Source organism: Lepus europaeus, chromosome 13, assembly GCF_033115175.1.
Source record: "Lepus europaeus isolate LE1 chromosome 13, mLepTim1.pri, whole genome shotgun sequence".
NCBI classification, from domain to species: domain Eukaryota; kingdom Metazoa; phylum Chordata; class Mammalia; order Lagomorpha; family Leporidae; genus Lepus; species Lepus europaeus.
In genome coordinates, this window is record NC_084839.1 from 70,487,496 (window position 1) to 70,510,785 (window position 23,290).

The 23,290-nt window shown below is 43.3% G+C and overlaps 2 protein-coding genes across 8 annotated transcripts in view; one reads left to right on the plus strand and one right to left on the minus strand.

The window, feature by feature from the left end:
- The window catches only part of POLE4 (DNA polymerase epsilon 4, accessory subunit), a 200,661-nt gene that overhangs the window by 121,980 nt on the left and 55,391 nt on the right, over nt 1–23,290 (plus strand). For 2 of the 7 annotated variants that reach the window (XM_062209725.1, XM_062209730.1), the window contains exon 5: nt 12,247–12,290. The exons of 2 other annotated variants lie outside the window; for them this stretch is intronic. In XM_062209725.1, the coding sequence (XP_062065709.1) occupies nt 12,247–12,290 (44 nt within the window). Of the gene's footprint in view, nt 1–8,907; nt 9,769–12,246; nt 12,291–13,317; nt 13,349–23,290 lie in introns of those variants that run through there. 3 more of the 7 variants (XM_062209731.1, XM_062209727.1, XM_062209728.1) reach the window with 3 other exon arrangements.
- The window catches only part of TACR1 (tachykinin receptor 1), a 177,665-nt gene continuing 163,800 nt past the window's right edge, over nt 9,426–23,290 (minus strand). The window contains exons 3-5 of the mRNA XM_062209724.1: nt 13,774–13,924; nt 11,663–11,859; nt 9,426–9,717 (exon numbers count right to left, since the gene is read on the minus strand). Coding sequence (XP_062065708.1) covers nt 9,426–9,717; nt 11,663–11,859; nt 13,774–13,924 — 640 coding nt within the window. The remainder of the gene's footprint in view (nt 9,718–11,662; nt 11,860–13,773; nt 13,925–23,290) is intronic.

Here is a 23,290-nt window from a genome sequence, read left to right on the forward strand (position 1 = left end):
TTAAGTTGCTGATATATATTCCAGATATTAATCCTTTGTCAAATAACTCGTTTGCAAATATTATTTCCCATTCTATTGAATGTCTCTTCACTCTGTTGGTTGTTTCCTCTGCTGTGCAAAACTTCTGAGTTTGATATAGCTCATTTATGTAGTTTTGCTTTTGTTGCCTGTCCTTTGGGGGTTTCATCCAAGAAGTTGTCCCCTACACCAATGTGTTAGAGTATTCCCCCTACATTTTCTTCCAGCAACTTCATTGTCTCAGGTCTTAAATTTAAGTCTGATCCATCTTGATTTTTGTATATGGTGAGAGGCATAGATCTATTTTCATTCTTCTACATATATAAATTCAATTTTGTCAGCACCATTTGCTAAAGAGACCATGCTTACTCCACTGTATAGTCCGAGCTCTTTTGTCAAAAATCAATTTGCCATATATACGTGGATTAATTTCTGGGTTCTGTATTCTGTCCCACTGACCTATGAATAGGTCTTAATGCCAGCACTGCTCTGTTTTAATTACTTTACCTTTGTAGTGTGCTTTGAAATCAAATATTGTGATGCTTCTATCTTGATTTTTCTTGTTCAGTATTGCTTTGGCTATTCTGAGTCTTTTTTAATTCCATGTAAATATCAGGATTGCTTTTTCTGGTTCTCTAAAGAATGTCAGTGGTATTTTGATGGGCGTTGCATTGAATCTGTAGATTGCTTTAGGTAGTATAGACATTTTAATGAAATTGATCCTTCCAATCCATGAGCAAGGACTTTCTTTCCATTTTTTGTGTCCTTGATGATTTCTTTCATCAGTGTTTGATAATTTCCATGATAGAGATCTTTCATTCTTTTGTAAAATTTATTCCTAAATATTTGATTTTTTTTGGGTGGCTACAATGAATGAGATTGCTTTTTTTTTTTTAAAGATTTATTTATTTGAGAGGTATAGTTATAGAGAGAGGGAGAGGCAGAGAGAGAGAGAGAGAGAGAGAGAGAGAGAGAGAGATCCCATCTGCTGGTTCACTCTCCAAATGGCCAAATGGCCACAATGGCTGGAGCTGGGCCAATCTGAAGCCAGGAGCCAGGAGCCAGGAACTTCTTTTGGGTCTCCCATGTGGGTGCAGGGCCCCAAGGACTTTGGCCATCTTCTGCTGCTTTCCCTGGACATGTTAGCAGGGAGCTGGATTGGAAGTGGAGCAGCTGGGACACGAACCAGCACCCATATAGGATGCTGGCACTGCAGGCGGTGGCTTTACTCACTATGACACAGCGTTGGCCCCGGGATTTCTTTCTTGGTTTTTCTTTCTGTGAATTCATCAGTAGCATACAAAAAGCTACTGTTTTTTGTATGTTTATTTTGTAACCTGCAACTTTACTGAATTGGTTTATCAATTCTAACAGCTTTATAGTGCGGTATTTATGTTTCTCCGTGTACATCATTGCATCTGCAGACATGGATAATTTGGCTTCCTCTTTTCCAATTTTGATGCCTTTTATTTCTCCTCCCTAATTGCTCTTGCTAAAGCTTCCAGTACTATATTGGATAAGAGTGGTGAAAGTGGACATCCTTGTCTTGTTCCAGATCTGAGAGGAAATGCTTTCAGCTTTTCCCCATTCAGTATGATATTGGCTGTTGGTTTGTCATATATAGCCCTTATAATTTTGAGGAATGTTCCTTCTATACCTAATTTGTGGACAGTTTTAATCATGAAAGGGTGTTGAATCTTGTCATGCTTTCTCTACATCTATGGTTTTCATTTTTATTTTATTGGTGTGATTTATGACATTTATTGATTTGCAAATGTTGAACCACCCTTGCATTTCTGGGATAGATCTCATTTGATCATGGTGTATGATCTTTTTGATGTGGTTTTAGATTCAATTTGCTAGTATTTTGTTGAGAATGTTTGCATCTACATTCATTTAGGATATAGCTCTATAGTTTTCTTATTGTGTTGTGTCTTTGGCTTTGGTGTCAAAGTAATGCAGCCTCATGAAAAGAGTTTGGCAGAGTTCCATCCTGTTCAATATTCTGGAATAGTTTGAAGAGTATTGGAGTTACTTCCTCTTTGAATGTTCTGTAAAATTCAGTAGTAAATTCAGTAGGAAAGCTTCCTTGTGGTAAATCTCCCTTGGTGGAAGACTTTTGATTACTGCTTAATCTCATTGCTTGTTATGGATCTGTTCAGGCTGTCTATCTCTTCTTGATTTGAACTTGGTGGATTATATGAATTCAAGAATCTATCCATTTCTTTGAGGTTTCCAGTTTATTACCATATAGTTCTTCAGAGAAGTTTCTTATAATCCTTTGTATTTTAGTAATATTGGTTATGTCTTCTTTTTCATATCTAATTTTATTTTTATGAGTATTTTTTTTCTTTGTTAGTCTGGCTAGAGGTTTATCTCTTTTGTTTATCTTCTCAAAAAACCAGCTTTTTACCTCTTTTTTTAGTTTCAATTTCATTTATTTCTGCTCTGATTGTTACTATTTCTCACTTCCTGATCTGGAGTTTGGTTTGTTCTTGTTTTTCTAAGTCTTAAGATGCATTACTAGATCTTTGAGATAATTTTTTAAATGTAAGCACATAATGCTATAAATTTCCCTCTTAATACTGTTTTTGCTGTATCCCACAGGTTTTGATATGTTGTGTGTTCATTTTCATTTTCATTTATTTCAAGAAAGCTTTTGATTTCATTTTTAATTTCTTCAGTGACCCATTGATCCTTCAGCAGCATGTTGTTTAATTTCCAGGTGTATGTAAATGTTCTTTATGGTCTGAGGTGATACGTGGCATGATTTCAGTCTTCTTAAATTTGCTGAGACTTGATTTGTGACTAAATATGTGGTCCATCCTAGAAAATGTTCCATGTGCTGAGGAGAATGTGTATTCTGTGAAATGTCCTGTAAATGTCTGTTAGGTCCATTTGCTCTATGATGTTTCAACTCTGTATCCTTATTGATTTTCTGTCTAGATGACTTGTCCATTGATGAGGGTGGGGTGTTGAAGTCACCTCTTATTGTATGAAGTCTATCTCTTAGGTCTAATAGTATTTACTATTTATATCTGGATGATCTTGTGTTGGGTGCATATATATTTATGACTGTTATGTCTTCTTGATGAATAGAACCTTTCATCAAAATATAATATCCTTCTATATATCTTTTTATAGTTTTTGATTTTTAAGTCTGTTTTATATGATATCAGGGTATTTACACCTGCTTGCTTTTGGTTTCCATTTGCCTGGTATATCTTTTTCCAGCCCTTCACTTTCAGTCTCTGTGTGGCATTGTTTGTGAAATGAATTTCTTGTAGGCAGCATATAGTGAGGTTATGGTTTTTTTATCCATTTAGCCAGCCTGAGTCTTTCAGTTGGTAAATTTAATCCGTTTACATTCAAATTTAGTATTGATAGATAAGAACTAAGATCTTTCATTTTTTTTGACTGGGTAATGATTCTACCTGCTGTCAGTGAATTTGGTAGTGACATGTGTTTCATGTTTACCTCTAATGCAGGACACCCTTCTGAATTTCTTGCAAGGGTGGTCTGGTTGTGGTAAATTCTCTCGGTTTTGCTTATCTGGAAAATACTTTATTTCCCATTCACTTTTTATTTATTTATTTTATTTATTTTTTTGACAGGCAGAGTGGACAGTGAGAGAGAGAGACAGAGAGAAAGGTCTTCCTTTTTGCCGTTGGTTCACCCTCCAATGGCCGCTGCGGCCGGCGCATCTCGCTGATCCGAAGCCAGGAGCCAGGTGCTTCTCCTGGTCTCCCATGCGGGTGCAGGGCCCAAGCACTTGGACCATCCTCCACTGCCTTCCCTGGCCATAGCAGAGAGCTGGCCTGGAAGAGGGGCAACCGGGATAGAATCTGGCACCCCAACCGGGACTAGAACCCGGTGTGCTGGCGCCACAAGGCGGAGGATTAGCCTGTTAAGCCACGGCGCCAGCCTTTTTATTTATTTTTTTAAAGATTTATTTATTTATTTGAAAGGCAGTGTTACAGAGAGAGAGAGAGAGAGAGAGAGAGAGAGAGAGAGAGAGAGAGGTCTTCCATCCACTGGTTCACTCTCCAATTGGCCACAACAGCCAGAGCTGCACCGATCTGAAGCCAGGGGAAGCCAGGAGCTGCTTCCGGGCCTCCCATGTGGGTACAGAGGCCCAAGGACATGGGCTTTCTTTTACTGCTTTCCCAGGCCATAGCAGAAAGCGGGATAGGAAGTGGAGCATCTGGGACTTAAACCAGCTTCCATATGGGATGCTGGTACTACAGGCGGTGGCTTTGCTGGATATAATATTTTTGGTTGGAAGTTTTTTCTTTTAAGACCTTGAATAGATCATCCTACTCTCTTCTGGCCTGTATGGTTCCTCTGAGTGATCAGATATTAGTTAACCTAATTGGTTTTCCTTTATGTGTAACTTAACACTTACTGTCTAGGATTCTTTCCTTAACTTTTTGACAATTTGATGATAACATGCCTTGGAGAAGACCTTTTTTGGTTGAGTGTGCTTGGGGTTCTTTGAGCTTTGTGTATCTGGATGTCCATGTCTCTTTCAAGACCTGGGAAATTTTCAATTGTTATTTCATTTAGCAGGTTCTCAATGTCTTTTTCCTTTTCTTCTCCTTCAGGAATACTTATGAGTATCTAATCATTTAATGATATCCCATATTTCACATAGCCTTTCTTCATTCTTTTCAATTCTCTTCTGTTTTTGTCTGATTGGGTTATTTCAAAATTCTTGTTCACAAAACCAGAAATTCTTTCTTAGTCTGTTCTGCTGTTATATCTCTCAATTGTATTTTTAAAATATATTTTATTTTTAAAAAGATTTGCTTGTTTATGTATTTATCTGAAAGAGTTACGGAGAGAGAGAGAGAAAGAGATAAAAAGAGAGAAAGAGGCTGGCGCCGTGGCTTAACAGGCTAATCCTCCGCCTTGCGGCGCCGGCACACCGGGTTCTAGTCCCGGTTGGGGCACTGGATTCTATCCCGGTTGCCCCTCTTCCAGACCAGCTCTCTGCTATGGCCAGGGAAGGCAGTGGAGGATGGCCCAAGTGCTTGGGCCCTGCACCCGCATGGGAGACCAGGAGAAGCACCTGGCTCCTGGCTTCGGATCAGCTAGATGCGCCGGCCGCAGCGGCCATTGGAGGGTGAACCAACGGCAAAAAGGAAGACCTTTTTCTCTGTCTCTCTCTCTCTCTCTCTCACTGTCCACTCTGCCTGTCAAAAATAAATAAAAATTAAAAAAAAATAGAGAGAAAGTTTTCGATCTGCTAGTTCACTCCCCAAATGGCTGTAACAGCCAGAGCTGGCCAGTCCAAAGCCAGGATTTAGGAGCTTCTTCTCGGTCTCCTTCATGGGAGAAGAGTCCCAGATACTTGGGCCATCTTCTGCTGCTTTCCCTGACACATTAGGAGAGAGCTGTATTGGAAGTAGAGCAGCTGGGACTCAAAGTGGTGACCATGTGGGATGCCAGCTCTGCAGGTGGTGGCTTTACCCACTATGCCACAACACCAGCTCCTCAATCATATATTTTATTTCACTGATTGAAGATTTCATCTCCAGAATTTCTATTTGGTTCTTCTTAATGAGTTCTATCTCATTAGTAATATTTTCATTTATGACACTCATTGATTTCCTCATTTGTTTAATCTATCTGTATTCTCGTGCCTCTCATTGATTTCCTTACAATCATTATTTTGACTTCAGTATGTGTCATTTCACAGATTTCCTTCAGTTTAGGATCTGATTCTGGAGGATTATTGTGTTATTTTGGAGGCGTCATGTTACCTTGCCTCTTCATGTCTCCTGTGTCCCTGCACTGATGTGTGTGCATCTGGTGTACTCGTCCTTCTTTATAGAGTAGGTTGTATTGGAAAAGAGTTTATGGTTTAGCTGGGATGCAGGATGTCACTTGGCTTGCTGCTTTGGCTTTGGTTCTAAGTGAGCCCAGGAGTGTAGTCTTGCTTTTATCCTGGTACTAACCAGCCCAGCATGTTTTGGTGTTTTGCACCGCTCTCACCAGGGGTTTCCTGACATGTGTTTTCAAACACAGAGAACTGGACCAATACTCTGGTGGCAGTGGTGGAGATAAATGTCTTAGTTCTCCCTTTGAGAGATTTTGGGTGGCAGGCAGTTGATGGCCTTCAGCTGTAGTGCTTCAGGGTTCATCACACTGTTCAAATGCAGAGCACTCTCCTCAGAGAGCTCCAGCCAGTGGCTGAGCATGGCAGGTGCAAGGCCTGGCATTTCTGCCAACGCAGTTCTCTCTGGCAATCTCTGTGTGGGACTGGACTAGCCAAGGAGTTGCCTCAGAGTCTGAGGCTCTTTTGCCCAGTCCTGTTTCACAGCTATCAGATCTGCATGGTGTCTGCAGGCTTTCTCTGCCCACTCCTGCTTCCTCCCCTCTTCAGTCCTTTGTCTCTCCCAGGTCTTCCTCCCTCTTTTTCCCTCAATAAATCTCTTGTACTTCAAATGCTTTCTTGGTGATTGCTTCCAAGAAGGCCCGAACTGACACAGCTTTTGTCCACAGATAGATGGCATCATTGGGCACATCCCACAATCCCACTTTGCTTTCCCAGATCTCTACCTGGAAACAGTTTCCATATTATACCAACTCAGTTCCATTCTCCTAGCTATTACTAGGATTCCTGCTGTCATCCCAGTCTCCTGGAGTGTGTGTGTTTCCTCAGTGAAGAGGCAAAGGCATGATACTGTTAAACACATACTTTATTTCTTTATAGAGATTCTCTCCAGGACCCCAGGCTGGAAAACATGGAAACCTCAGAACAATCTCCCCTTTCACTTATACTCGTCTTCCCTAAGACCAAGCCAATGAAGTTGTCTCTTGGGTCCACTTTTCCTTAAGTCTTAGCATTCCGGTGATGGGGGCAGTGAGAAGGATAAGGACTCTTGACTTCTAAATCCTCCCATAAATCCTTGTCCCCATCCCTCAGTTACTGTGGTCCTACTGTGAGTCCAAGATATACATCACATCTCCTCCCTGAGAAGGAGCAAGGAGGAGAAAGTGACTGGCACGATACAAGTAGCACATCAGCAACAGCTGGGCTTCACATTTTGGAAGTAACGTAACAAAGATGGCCCCATGTTGTCTCATATTTATTGTTACTTGGCAATACATCAAGGAATCATACTGAAGAGATAAACACAGGGTAACACATTTCTGTAATAAGAATGAGACCCATGCACAGGACTAGTCATGGTGCTCCTCGCACGCGGGGGCTGAGAACATGTTGGCAATGGGCCAGAGGAATGCTTGGCTGGCACTCTCTAATGGATGCCATGTTTGAAACTGCCCACAACCACCACACTCCAGCTCTTCTTAGACAGTCATGATGCTGTTCAACCTCATCCCTTCGGGTCTCCTAGAATGATTGGTGGCTGTCTTTGAACTGTCAGGGCAAGACTCTCTGAAGGTCCCAGCCTTTGTCCCATTATCTGTGGTGAGTGTGGGTTCTTAGACTTCTGAAAGAAATCTGCTTCTTGGATACCACCATGCCTCCTGCTGCATGCTGGACCCACTGGAATTGGAGAGTTAGCAATGATGAGTACAGTAGGTGGCTCAAGAGCTGAAGGAGCTCTGTCTCCAGCTCAGGGTGAAGTTCATAGCAAGTACTCAATAAACGTTGTAGCCTTCTCTTCTGTAAATATGATGTTTCAACTCCTTGACACTTTCTTCCTAGGTGTTTGTCTTAATCATGTCCATTCTTTATATCCTTCTGATATAAGTAAATCAGACATGGCATGATTCTCTATCCAGAGCTATCTGATTAATGCTTTGGGCACTGACTTTTGTTGCCCAAAGTTTTTCTTTCCATTCATATATCTACCTTACGTCAGCTCAGTTTAACACTTTGTGTGCTGCCTTGTAGAATATGGTTCTCAGGATTCTTCATTTGTTTTGCTTATGCTGTTGCTAGACAGCTTCCACTATGCTTGCTGATGCCCTGGGAGGGTTAGAGCCAGCAGGGCTAGTAGCACCCTGTGGGTAGCACTGTTGAGTCCTCCTCGTGATGGACACAGCACACAGGTATCCATGTATTCAAACTACAAGGAGGATATTCATGGTTCTGCATCCAACCACATCTGAACAAAGCACAGATCAGGGAGACAGAAAGAAACTGCATGCCCACTGCTGGAAACCCCATCCCAGCAGACTGGCTGTCCTCGGGCTGATGGATCATCCTCTCTGTAGACAGGAGGCCAGCAAAGCCATGAGGCAGAAAGAAGAGTTTGAGAGTCTGAAGGGAAGAGGCAGAACACTCTCCTCTTCTCACAAGTACAGCTGTGGGTGTAGTCTGTGTATACAACAGGATCTGAACACAGGCCTTATGTTAATATCATGTTTAGAATCTGGGTTCGTTCACCTGCTGTAGGATATCCAGAAGGCCAGAGCAGGATGGCCATACACGTGTCCTGCCTTCTGGTGTTCTCCAGCTGTGCAGCTTAGCCTGTGAAAACCTGGTAGAGAGATGCAGACGTCCTTTGTTTTGTAAAAGGCCGGAACTATCCTCAGGGCTTTACAGCAAATTGGAGAATGTCTGAGCTGGATATTAACACCTCAGTCTTAGCATTTGCCTCATCTGCAGGAACTGGATATCACTGCTCCTCTTTGTTCTGAGTCTGCCATTTTTTGATGAAGCAAGCAAAAACTCATTTGATCACTGAAACACGGAACAGCGAGATACAGATTCTCTAGGTTAACCTCAGCATTTTCTACACAAGGAAAGAAGCTTAGAAAGTCCAAGCCTGGCACAGGTCTCCTGGATTTTAACCAGTAGACTTATTCTGCCTGCATCTGTTCTCAGGGTGGTCCCGGGGAATGCAGTACAGGGCCCAAGGCTCTCAGTTCCATGTTACATGACCTGATATATGGACATGCCTCTCTTCACAGATGCTGAGGAGACAAGATGAAAGCTTTCATTCAGAGTTGGTGTGTTTCCTTTTTCTTTTGTCCACTCTACCTAGTGAAGGCTGGTGTTACAAGAGCCGGCGGCTGAAGGAGGCTAATCTGAACACAATGGAGAGTGACTGCTGAATGGGTCAGTAGGAGCTGTTTCTGTCCTTTAGAATTCATCCTAAAATAAGCACCTACATGCAGCTGAAGTCAGTTCTGGAATCATGGAATGGACTGCAGGGAAAAGCTAGTCCAACATTTTCATCTTACAGGCTTAGAGAAGTTCATGGATTTGCCTTTGTCACACAGTTTATGCGAGGAGGGGGTTGGCAAAGACAGGGAAGGATCCAGATTGACTTCAAGATGGAATGTTTTCCCTACACCATTAGAACCCTTTCCACAAGTTCCAACGTTAGGGTGTTTCTGAACATCTCCAGATCAGAGAAGTATCCATGCAGGAATGAATGAAGCAGGACGAAGATGGTGGTGGCTGCACCTGCTGAAGGCCCTGTGGTCTAGGACAGCATGTTGGAGTAGAAGCTGAAGCTCTCGGTCATAGTCTTGGAGTTGCTGCGAGAGGAGCCATTGGAGGTCAGGTCAAGGGACGAGGGATTGGCCTTGGGGCCTTCCTCTGCCTCTTCCTCGTGGGCCCCTACCACTGTGGAGATGGTGGTCTCCAGGCGACTGACTTTATACACGCTGCCCTGGGTCTGGAGGTATCGGGTGGACTTCATTTCGAGACCCTCATAGTCTCCGGCACTGATGAAGGGGCAGCATCGGAAGGCATGCTTGAAGCCCAGACGGAACCTGAAGAGACAGCAGACAGAGGTGAGCCTTGGGGACCGCCTGCTTTCAGAGGTGCGTCAGCTCTTTAACCTATAGATACAGCCAGGTGTGACTTGGGGCTTTTTTGTTTCATTTTTAAAAGATTCATTTATTTATTTGAAAGTCAGAGTTACACAGAGAAGGAGATGCAGAGAGAGAGAGAGAGGTCTTCCATCTGCTGGTTCATCCCCAATTGGCCGCAATGGCCGGAGCCGTGCCAATCTGAAGCCAGGAGCTTCTTCCGGTTTCCCACGTGGGTGCAGGAACCCAAGGGCTCGGGCCATCTTCCACTGCTTTCCCAGGCCATAGCAGAGAGCTGGATCAGGAGTGGAGCAGCCGGGACTCGAACAGGCACCCATATGAGATGCCAGCACTGCAGGCAGCAGCTTTACTTGTTATACCACATCGCCAGCTCCTTGTTTTGTTTTTTTAATTAACTGAAAGCTAGAGACACTAAGGCCAAAAAAGTTTGGTGATCATGGTCAAATCAAGGAATGGAATCAGGTTCATGTGAAATGTGCTGTCTGTACTGAGGAAGGCCTTGACCTGTGCTGTGGGGTCAGCAGCCTTTAGATCGATTTAACATCAACAGCACATCATTCACTAAGTGTTGACTAGGTGCCCAGTACTGTCTAGTCACCAGGCAGCAGAAACACACCTCAAGACTGAATCCTTTTCCTCAAGTAGCTCAGTGACTGGAGGAGGACTTTTTGCCAGCTATGTCCCTCCAACGTGTCTTAGTTTCTGTTTGTTAAACAGGAAAAATCAGTCTTTATTTACTTAAGGCTGTGCTGGGAGATTTAACCCAGAGGCCACTTGGACAAGCTCAAGAGAGTCTGCCCCGCCTTCACTCCTGATGGGCTCCCCTTGTTCTTACTGTCTGAGGTTGGTTTCTGATGCAGGGAAGGCTCTCCCAACCTGTCTGATCAAGTCAGGGCATGGATCAGGCCTTTGGGGCCCTCATTCCTTCTTTGCTTATCCTGTCCTGCTGGACTGCTAGGAGGAACTGGAGAAAGTTGCCCAAACTGTACAACAGGATGGGAAGAAGAGAGTGAGAGCTCAGAACAGAGAAAAATCTGGGGCTGAAATTGTGGCCCAGTGGCTAAGCCACAGTCTGCAGCTGGCATCCCATACATGAGTGCCAGTTAGAATCTCTGCTGCTCCACTGCTGATCCAGCTCCCTGCTAATGTGCCTGGGAAAGCAGTGGACAGTGGCCCAAGTCCCACCCACGTGGGACACCTGGATGGAGTTCTGGCCTGGCTTTGGTGATTTAGGGGATGAACCAGCAGATGGAAGATCTCTCTTTCTCTGTCTCTCCCTCTATCTGGAACTCCGCCTTTCAAATGAATAAGCAAACCTTTAAAAAAGAAAAACAAAATGGAAAATGTGCCCTTTGGAGGGGGTGTTCTAGTGCCACTTTTCCCCTCCCCCATATTTGTAGCTCCTTGTGTCTGGATTCCTAGGGTGGATGTGCAAACTCAGCAGTCACACAGGCTGTGTGTGGGGGGAGGGAGGGCATTTTCAAAAAGTTCATGGAAAATGCTTATTATGAAAAAACGATCACTTTTGAAATTTTCCTCTCAAACTTATCTTTTACATTTTTTTTTCTGAAAACTTTTTGTAGTACAGTCATGGGAGTTTTAGATTCTGCTCTCCTGGTCCTAACTTAGATGCCAATATTTAAAAATCAAAAGATTTCTTACAAAAATCTAGGTTTCTGATTCCTTTTGGGGGTGGGGAGCCCAGTCTGAGCTCACATTCCTGCGTGGTGGTAACCAGCAGGGACTGAGCACTGTGGTGGTTCTGCTGCAGGCTCCACCTCTCCTGTCTCACAGCCAGGTTTGCTCATGTAGGCTGGGTGATTTGCCACTGCATAGATCGATGGTCTTGTGGCCCCTGCAGAGAGTGTGAGGGCTGAGTTCTCACCTGTCATTGAGGCAGCAGTAGATGATGGGGTTGTACATGGTGGAGCTCATGGCCAGCCACATGATGGCCAGGTAGACCTGCTGGATAAACTTCTTCAGGTAGAGATCTGGGTTGATATAGGGCAGGAGGAAGAAGATATGGAAGGGCAGCCAGCAGATGGCAAAGGTGCACACCACGACAATCATCATTTTGACCACCTGGCAAGAGAGAGAGACAGGTGAGACCACTAGCACATCCTCTTTGTCTCAAAGCTGCTCTTTCTCCTCCTACCCCTCACTGTTCAGTGTGATTTGATGGGGTGGCAGGGGTAGTTATTGACTATAACTATCTCTTTCAAGGAGGAGGAAGGCTGTTTAACACACAGTGCTGAACAACTTCAGTTGTATCAGCAGTTCTCAGGGTGCAGTCCTAGCTTCAGCATCGTCACCCACATCCAGGAAATTGCAAAAGGGCAAGTTCCTGGAGTGCACTTTAGATCTACTGAATCAGATATTCTGAGACCGAAATTTTGGTGGGACTGAAATTCTGTTGGACAAATCCTTCAGATGATCCTGACTCATGCCCATATTGTATGGTCCTTCTAGGCAATGTCTGGAGAAGCTAAGGGAGATCGTGCCAAGGAGCAAAGGTGAGTGGGTGTTCAGGTGGGAAAGGGAAGAGCAATGAGCCAGGCCGGCTGGTTAGTTTGGAGGCTGTGGGTCAGGGAGAGGTAAAAGATTTGGGCAGCAGCAAAATTGGATGATTAAATAGGATTAGAAAGAAAAATTTTACAAACACTGGGAGCTATGTCCTTAATGTTTTGGTCACACCCAAACTCCTAAGCTGAGATCCTAAGGCCCAAGGTGATGGCATTAAGGTGGGATTTTGGGGAGATGATTCAGTCTTGAGAGTACAGCTTTCATAAATGGGACCAGTGCCCTTGTGGAAGAGGCCTGGGAGAGGCCCCTTGCCCCTTCTACCATGTGAGGACAATGAGATCTGGCACCCATGAACCAGGGAGCCAGATCTCCGCAGACACTGAATCTGCTGGCCTTGATCTTGGACTTCCCAGCCTCCAAAGTTGTGATAAATGCATTTCTGTCATTTGACAGTTCCCAAAGCTATTGTGTTAGCAGCAGCCCAAATAGGATAGGACGATGGGAGATGCGACACTCTTATTTTTAGGAAAAAAAGAGAAGATTTTCTACAAAAAAGACTTCCTTGCAAAGATCTTGTGGATTTTATGAAGTGAAAAAAATAAGAGGGAGAAATTTACTATGTATATAAAAAAGAAAATAATACTATCTATTTTTTTGGCTTATAAATGCTTTTATCTAGAACTAACAAGAAGCAACAGTGGTCGCCATTGTGTATGTATGTATGTATATGTGTGCGGGAATGCTTATGTATCTGTGTGCTTGGGAATTGAGTAAAATGGAGGACCTAGAAGGAAAGGAGCCTTTCCATGGCAGGATTTTTAATCTTTTTGTAACTTTTAATTTTGAGCTAATCTAAGACCCTTAAGAAGTTGCAGAAAAAACACAAGGAGTTCCCAGGTATCCTTCAATGAGATCGTCTTATATAGCCACTCTACATTATCAAAACCAGGAGGCTGGTGTTAGGTCACTGACTGCATCTGGCTGGTTGTCAGTTTTTACCTGTGCTCTTCTGTTCAGGCGTTCAGTTCTATGAAATCTCAGCACACTCAGGATGCACAGCTGCTCCCTCTCCCTTACTCCCTTTTGAAGCAGACAACTCCCCCAGAACTAACCCCTGGAAAACCTCTTAGCTGTTCTCCATCACTGTAATTTTTGTCCCATTCAGTACTTTTTGATGTTTGAACCATGTGAGTCAATTATTTTGTCAAATTTCAAATAAATAATAAAAGAGGACCAAATAACTCTCCACTGTGTGTGTGTGTGTGTTCTAGTGGACTGTCAGATTCTAATTACTCTTACGGAGGAAGTGAAGTGGTTCATGCCTATATAACCAGACCCAGGACCCAGCATTTCAGCTGTTCTCCAGACCCAGGAATGTTTTGTGTTCAGAGTCTCTGGGGCTGGCTGGCAACCCCCACTTAATACCTCCCACCTGTGCCAGGGTGGGTTAGGTGCTCTTTGTCCCTTACTCACCTTGCGCTTGGCAGAGACTTGCTCGTGGTAACGGTCAGAGGAGTCCCCAGGGATCTCACTGGCCCACAGTGTGATGCCCACTACGGTGTATGCGTAGCCAATCACCAGGAGGGGGAGGAAGTAGATGAGCACAGTCACACAGATGTGGTACCTGCAACAAGGAGGATAGGAGGGGTTGGTCTAAGAAGCAACAGAGGTGGGTGGTGACGGCCTGGGTACCTTTCTCAGCATTTGCTGTTAATTATCTTGGGCTGTAAGGACATCCTAAGGAGGTATGCTGTTTGCATAGGGTGGATAAGTGACTAATGGGTGAAATAGGGAAAGCAAATCTCTTCCATTTATGTTTTTCTTGTGGACTTTTCCCATAGTAGAGATTGCTGTTCAGATTATAAAGAAAAGAAAGCTGATGAGAGGGAACTTAATTACTTGTATATCTATGGGGGCTGGTGCTGTGGTACAGTGGGTTAAAGCCGTGGCCTACAGTGCCGGCATCCCATATGGGCACTGGTTCAAGTCCCGGCTGCTCCACTTCTGATCTAGCTCTCTGCTTTGGCCTGGGAAAGCAGTGGAAAATGGCCCAAGTCCTTGGGCCCTGTACCCGCATGAGAGACCAGGAAGAAGCTCCTGGCTCCTGGCTTTGGATCAGCTCAGCTCTGGCCGTTGTGGTCATTTGTGGAGTGAACCATCAGATGGAAGACCTCTCTCTCTCTGGCTCTACCTCTTGCTGTAACTGTGTATTTCAAATAAATAAATCTTAAAAATATTATATATCTATGGCAATTTCAGTTGGTGTTAGTTCAGTATCACTCCACATTAAAGAGATAGCAAATTTTGATGGCATTAGCAGAAGTACATGCTCTCAAATGAAGGAGGTATGCCTTCAGTTATGTCTGCTGGACAACACTTAATGCTCAATGTCAGTGCAAGGATGTAAACAAGTAGGCCAGTTAGACAATGGTTGATGGATTCATGGATATCAGAATTAGAGGGAGGAGTGAGATAAGACTGATCCTAGAACAATCTCTGGAGGAAAGCCACAGGGTAGAAGCTATTCTTGTGCATGGCCCTTGAGAACACATCTTCAGATGAAGTGCCTGGGTCTCTAAGCCACCACTTGGAGGAAAGATGCCAGCTGAATCACATTTGACTGCAGCACTAGCAAGAAACAGACCTTTTGCAGCATAACACCACTCAGATCCTGTAGCTTATTCCAGTGGCAAAACATGTCCTCCTCTGTTCAAGTCTCCTTCTAAGTAGGAGACCCAAATAAGTTTTTTTTTTTCTTTAATTTTGGAAGTTTTTTTTTTTTCCCCCTCAGAGCATCTTTAGCTTGTCTAGTTACAGCCCTTAATCCATATGTGAGTGTAATGGAGGGGCTCAGCATTCCTACCATGACGATGATGGTGATGAAGAGAACAGCTAACATTACTCTAGGTTATTGTGCTACTAATAATACTAATGGTAGATATGTAGCAGAAATGGTAGCTAAGTTGTGTTGAGCGTTTGTCAAGAGCACAAAGTTAGGCATTTTACTGGCATTATCTTACCGATAATTTACTCCTCCAGTTACTGGATAGGCACCATCATTATCCCGTTTTCTAGATGAGGAGCCCAAAGCTTAGAATTTAGTCAGTTTGCTCAAATTCACAGCTGATAAAGGGAGAAGATAGGCTTAGAACACAGGTCTGTGACCCCGGGATCAGCTTCTTTTCACTGGAGAAAATTTATCCAGTGATTGCTTATTCTCTGTGATGATTGTCTCGCAATAAGGAAAGCCCACTTATTCACTAAATGTCTCCCTTGTCCATACTCTGTTTACATTCAATCACTTCTTGTAAAGCCCCACAGTTTGCCACTTACTTAGCCTTCTCTGATTACTAAAATTTGCAACTAGAAGATACTCCAAGAGTTCTTTTTTTCTTTAATTAATATTAATTTTTAAAAATTTATTTGAAAGATTTACAGAGAGAAGAGGACAGAATGAGAGAGAGATCTTCCTTCCACTGGCTTATACCCCAAATATTCACAACAGCCAGGGCAGGGCCAGGCCAAAGCTAGGAGCCCAGAGATTCTTCCCAGTCTCCCACGTGGGTTTAGGGGCTCAATCACTTGGACCACCCTCTGCTGTTTTTCCAGGAACATTAGCAGGGAGCTAGATTGGAAGTGAAGCAGCTGATGGGCACTTGACCTGGTGGGTACTTGACCTGGTGCCCACATAGGATAACGGCATCTTCAGGCAGAGGCTTAGCTTGCTATGCCACAATGCCACCCCCCCCCCCCAACAGTGTCTTTTTTTAAAAATTATTTAAGGAATGCAACTTCATGCATTATATCTATCTATCTATCTATCTATCTAGATAAATAGATATAGATTTGGGAACATGAGGATTCTTCCCCCTCTACCTCCCTCCCACCCATACTGCTGTCCTTCTTTCTCCTCCCTCTTCCTTTACCATTCTTATTTTTTTACAGAGATTTTTCACATAGTGTAAGATTAATTTTATGAGTATAAAAACTAAGTAGAGAGTTCACCAATTAGTATGAAGAAAAAAAAAGTTCGACAGGGCGAAGGCTGTTCAAAGTCAACACATCTAAAAGTATCAGTTTCACTCCTAAAGATTGCATTTTAGGTACTCTATTAGTTACCACAGATCAGAGAGACCATATGGAATTTGTCTTTTTGTGACTGGCTTACTTCACTAAGTATAATGGTTTCCAGTTGCATCCATTTTCTTGCAGATAAAATAATTTCATTTTTCCCCTCTGTGTAGTATTCCATAGTGCATATATGCCATAATTTCTTTATCCAATCCTCAGTTGATGGACATCTGGGTTGATTCCATATCTTAGCTATTATAACTTGTGCTGAGATGAACATAGGGATACAGATCACTCTTTCATATGCTGATTTCATTTCCTTTGGATAAATTCCCAGGAGTGGATGGCTCGGACATATGGTAGGTCTATATTCAGCTTTCAAGGGATACAAATAGGGAAGGAAGAAGTCAAACTATTCCTATTTGCTGATGACATGATTCTATATATAGGAAACCCAAAAGACTCCACAAAGAGACTATTGGAACTCATAGAGGAGTTTGGTAAAGTAGCAGTATATGAAATCAACACACAAAAATCAATAGCTCTTGTATTCACACACAGTGCCACAGCTGAGAAGTATCTTCTAAGACCAACCCCATTCACAATAGCTACAAAAAATTTAAATATCTTGGAATAGACTTAACCAAGGATGTCAAAGATCTCTACAATGAAAATTACAAAACATTAAAGAAATAGAAGAAGACATGAAAAAGTAGAAAAATCTCCCTTGTTCATGGATTGGAAGAATCAACATCTTCAAAATGTCCATACTACTGAAAGCAATTTATAGATTCGGTGTGATCCCAATCAAAATGCCAACAACATTCTTCTCAGATCTAGAAAAAATGATGCTAAAATTCATATGGAAACACAAGAGACCCCGAATAGCTAAAGCAATCTTATACAACAAAACCAAAGCTGGAGGCATCACAATACCAGACCTCAAGACATACTACAGGGCAGTTATAACCAAAACAGCCTGGTACTGCACAAAAACAGACACATAGACCAATGGAACAGAATAGAAACTCCAGAAATTAATCCACACATCTACAACCAACTTATCTTTGACAAAGGAACAAAAATCAACCCCTGGAGCCAAGACAGTCTCTGGAACAAATGGTGCTGGGAAAACTGCATCTCTGCATGCAGAAGCATGAAACAAGACCCCTACCTTACACCTTACAGAAAAATCCACTCAACATGGATCAAAGACCTAAATCTACCACCTGATAACGAATTATTGGAGAACATTGGGGAAACCCTGCAAGACACTGCATAGGAAACGATTTCTTGGAAAAGATCCCAGAAGCACAGCCAATCAAAGCCAAAATTAACAAGAAAGATTACATCAAATTGAGAAGCTTCTGCACTGCAAAATAAATGCCCAGCAAAATGAGGCAGCAACCAATAGAATGGGAGAAAATATTTTCAAATTATGGAACTGACAAAGGATTAACTTCCAGAATCTATAAAGAACTCAAGAAAATAGCCACAAAACAGCCTAGTCAAGAAATGGGCAAAGGACCTGAACAGAGATTTTCAAGATAAGAAATTCAAATGGCCAATAGCCACATGGAAAGCTGCTCAGGATCACTAGTCATCAGGGAAATGCAAATCAAAACCACAATGAGGTTTCATCTCACCCCCATTAGAATGGCCCTTATACAGAAATCAACAAACAACAAATGCTGGTGAAGGTGTGGGGAGAAGTGTACCTTAAACCACTGTTGATGAGAATGTAAACTAGTACAGCTACTGTTCAAGTGTTCTTAAGTAACAAACCACAGACTCAGCCAGGCAGAGTGCTGAGTGCATCAATCTCAGACTGATGTACATACTGCCTCAGTCAGCAGGTTTGCAGGGTCCCTTGGATTGTCACCTCCTTGGGAGCCTCTGGATTCTCCAGCCTCCAGGGCAGTGTCTGTATACCTTGTTTCCTACCTGATCATATAACATAGCCCCTCATCCCAGTGGTCATAGGGACAGTGATTGCAAGCAAATTTGGAGACCACAAGAACAAGGGGGACCTGAGAACTGAGTTGTGCTGATTTCTCTCTGTAAGAATAGCCCTGTGTCAGGTGGACTGGTACATGGTTAGTGACCAGAACCCATCAGCTCAGCCCTGCCAGGCCACTGCCTCAGAACATCGAGTACTGACTGTTGGCTCAGGAACCTGACCAGGGGATATTGCAGTCAAGTTGCCCATTGGCCTTACCCTGGATCAGTGATCTCTACACTTCAGCAGGCTTCAGAATTACCTGGAGGGTTATATAGCCTGAGTGCTTTCCACCCAGAGATTCTAACAGCAGTTATGTCTTTACCTGTTGGCCTCACCATCACTGAACACAAAAAAAGCTAAATTGTAAAACAATACACCCCCTGGGAAATTGTAAATCAGACCATCAGGAAAATGCCAATATGAATCAGTAAGCATAATTTATTTGTTTTTTTTTTTAATTTCCTTTTTTAAAAAAAAATTTTCCTTTTTCAAAGGAGGGACAGCAATTTATTTAAAAACAACAAAAATGGACTTACCATCAGCTAAAAAATATTATAGTTAGAACACTGGCTTTTCCAGGTTGGGGATGATTAAGAATAACATAGGTATATGACCCAGTAATTCTATTTTTAGGTAGAAACTCATGAGAATTAAAAACCTGCATTCAAACAGATGCTTATATGTACATCTTATCCACAATAGCAACAAGGTGGAAACAACCCAGATGCTTAACAGATGAATGGATAAAGAAAACGTGATGCAGCTATACTACAGAATATTACTTGGCCTTAAAAAGAGTGAAGTTCTGACACATTCTGTTACATGGCTAAAGACTGAAAACACCATGCTAAGTGATAAGCCACACACAAAAGGACAAGTATTGTAGGATTTCACTTATATGAAATACCTATAAATTCATAGAGACAGAATGTGGACTAAAGGTTACCAGGGGCTGGAGAAAGATTGGTAATTATTTGATAGGTTCCATTAAATAAAGGATGTCTGTTTGCAATGGTGAAAACTTCTGCAAAAGAATAATCGTGATGGTTGCACAGCATGGGGAATATATGTAATTGTATACTTTAAAATGGTAGATTTTTCTATTGTGCATTTTTAATCTCAGTAATATAATTACATAAAAAATTCAGCCAAGTTGGGATCTCCAGATTATAGTCTTCTGTTCCCTCAGGCACTCCTCAGCCACAGCTTCCTCAACCCCCAAAGACAGAGTTAATCCTTGGGTGAGATCAAAGTTCAGACATATCCTATATCTTTCACAGATAACCCTCCTTTACTTTTTCCTTTTGAAATTGAGAGTACCCACCCACTGGTTCACTTCCCAGATGCTCACAGTGACTGGGGCTGGGGTGACTAAGCTGGGAGCTAGGAGTGGGGAACTTAATCCAGGTCTACCATGTGGATAGCAGCAACTCAATTACTTGAGCCATTACTGCTGCCTTCCAGAGTTTGCATTAGCAGGAAACTGCTGGGATTCAAACTCAGATACTCTGGTGTGGGGCATGGGCATCTTATCTACCAGGACAAACACATACCCCAGATAAGCCTCCTTTACATAGAATTTGCAATTGTTCCATCCAGTGTCCAGGTTTTCAAAAATTCTCAATGTAGGTCAAATGAATGAAATCCCATCATTAGAAAATGTGAAAATAAATGTTTCTCCTTGACACTTTTTTGGAGAAATGTTTTACCATCATATCCCATAGTTAATTGGAGATAACTCTGTGTGTGTATTTCTTACTAAAATCCCTATTTTAGAGAGCTGGTCAATGAACCAGTATAATCTTATTTTGTGCAATGCCACACTTGTTTGACTCTTGATTCTGATATTCCCTAGCTTCCTGGCAGGCAAGATTTTATCACCTCTCAGAATTAATAGCTGCCTTGGGAGAAGGGACCCAGGGTCAAGGGTGCATTTGAAGTGAGCTAGAGAAAGAACCAGGCACGATAGCAAGAGATGGTGGCAGAAGGGACCGTTTTGTCCCACTTGATGAGATGTGAGCTGTGTTGCATAGACACACAGGGACCCAGCCCATTTTGATCATTAAATCCTGCCGATGCCCTTACCAGACCTTTCAGAAGGAAGGTACATGTAGCAGCTTTACGTCTTTGTCCCCTCTACTTCACTCCATTAAGCAGCAGATGGGGCCTGACACATTTTACAGGATAAGCTTGCAAAATACAGACCATGGAGCCCCAAATCCCACAGATTCTCTTGTCCTTAATGCCTTAATGCTCACTAATCCAGGTTTATGTCTGTTTCACTAGCAGGAGTCACCTCATTGTTCAAAGCAACAGTTTCCGTTTCTGAAATAATCCTCAGCATTTGAAATCGGAATCAATAAGTTTATCAAATAGTCTAGGTGTCTTTATAATGTACTTGGTGGAGACTCTAGGTGCCTAGGCCACGGCGGCGCTGAGTTCTCCATCTTAGCTCTAATGAGATAGCTCTGATTTGCTGTTCTATCTATAGGTTTTCTGTAGATGACTGTGTTTGGGAGGGGTTGTGGGTGGAAGATTTCAGCTGTTACAGAAAGACTGGAGCACAGATGCAGTCCTAACCCCTACCCAGCACATTAACCCTTTCTATGATATCCACACTGTTCTAGAATATCTCTTTGACATGCTGCTCACTACCTCTGATACTGAGCTCCCTTGGGAGCCTGTTAGAGATGGAGACTCTCAGGATGCACCCTGGTTGGGCCAAATCAGAATGTGCATTGTTTTACAAGACCACCTGGTGATTGATGTGCAAGTTCAAGTTTGCAGTACACACTCCTGGTCTTGGTAGCACACCAGAATCCTATGAGAAGCCACGAAAATTCCCAATGTATGATCTGACTCTAGAGCCTCCATGGAACTGGCTTGCAGTGCAGTGTACATCAGGGTTTAGAAGCTCTCCAGGCGATGCTCTTGGGCAGCTGGGCCAAGAATCACCAGCACTGCAACTGGCTCAAACTGAGTGAAAAGCTGTGGTCCTGTAGCTCTGACTACATTATAACTGGTCACGAGCAACAAGGCGAGTCTTCCTCCAGGGACGGTCCTGCAGATGTGAGGGGCTGCGAACCTGCCCTTCTCCAGAGTCCTCTTTGACTGAGGGCAGGGGCCCATCCCTTATTAGATGGGTGCTGAGCAGCCTGGTGCTGCTGCTCTTCCTCACGTGTCCCTCAGGTCCTCCCTCCAAGAGCATGGTGCTAGTGCCTGACTGTTTACTTCCTGGGAGAAATTGTATTCTTTGCAAATCAAAGTGGTTCCTTTATAGTAAAAGAAAGCTATATCCATGGATTTTGTGGTTCACTTTCACAACTAGACTTCAAAGTCAAACCCCAAAGTCTTGGAGTCAGGCAGAAATCACAACCTGTTAGTTGATAAATTTAGCCAGCATTTCTTCATCACCTGTTACAGAGTTCCAGTTTTTGTTCCCTTTCCTGGAGCTTACAGTCTGCAAGGGAGACAGAGAAGCACTAAAGGCTGTACATGGGGAGTGTTGACATTGGCTCCTTCTTGGAGAGAGAGGAGCCACTGAAGAGGGGTGTGAGTTACAACTATGGATAAACTATATTAATATTTAATGTTTAAAAATATCTCTAAATGCGATGGTATAGTGCTTTGTTACTGAGTGCGTGGAGGGTAATGAGGATACAGAAGTGAGATACTCAACCAAGGTGGTCAGGGAATCTTCCTGGGTGAGGAGCAGCTTGGCGAGGCCCTGATACACAAGCAGGAGGTAGGCAGGCAGAGCAGGGTGAGGTGAGCACCACAGGAAGGGAAACAGAGGCCTATCTGGGGAAAGCCCAGGGTGAGAGGCTGGGACCTGCAGGAAGAGGGAGGCTCCAGGGGCACATGGAGTCTGTTTCTGAGGGGAGGGAGGATGACAATGGGAACTTATTTTGGATGTCCGAGACCAGGGACAGATGCAATTTTAGTGACACGGTCAGTGAAGGCTGGCCTGGGTGTTGATCATGGGAAATGAGGGAGTGGAGTAGTGATCACAGACTCCATTCTTAATACGCTTGACTATGAAAGGGAGGGGAGAGGGCAGTAGCTAAATGGGGGTCAAGGGTCAAAGGAAAATATCTGTGTTTGCTTGAAAAAGCAGAGGATGTGAAGACCTGTGTACCTATCTGACACCTCACACAGTCTGGCTCCATAGTTCAGAAAAGCTGTAGTGAGAGCTATGCAAACACAAGATTCCAGCAGAAAGAAGCCAAGCTCCTTCCCCATGCTCTTCTTCCTTTTTGTCTGTGCAGGGGCAGGGATATGGTGGGGAAGGTGGTGTGTGTGTGTGGTGGGGGTTGGCAGCTAACAGTCCTGCCTGCAATTTTGATTAGGAGGATATGTCCAAGAAAAAAACAAATGCTGCACTAAAAGTTTCGGAAGGTTTCCCACATACTGCCGAGGAAGAACAAATTAGATGGCCCTTGGTTTGACTGAGGATTGGGTTGTGTTTTGAGATAGGATAAAAAGAGGCTAGAAACCTAATTTGAGATCAGGTTAAAATGCTGAATTGGTGTGTGTGTGTGTGTGTGAACACATCAAGATTAAAAATAAGATAGAGATTAGAGATAGAGACCCTGAGCTCCATGGTTGGAAGAGAGACTTGCAGAAGGACCCACATAGTAAAAAATAATCCCTTGATTTCACTCCTAAAACACTTGGAATATTCTTCACCCTGAGGCCTGTGTTGCGGCACAACCACCTGTGTGATGCTGGCATCCCATATGGGAGCGCTGGTTCTTGTCCTGGCTGCTCTGCTTCTGATCCAGCTCCCTGCTAATGCATGTAGGAGGGTAGAAGATGGCCTAATTACTTGGGTCCCTGCCACCCATGTGAGAGACCCAGATGGAGTTCCCTGCTTCTGGCTTTGGCCTGGCCCAGCCTTTGTTGCAGTCAATTGCA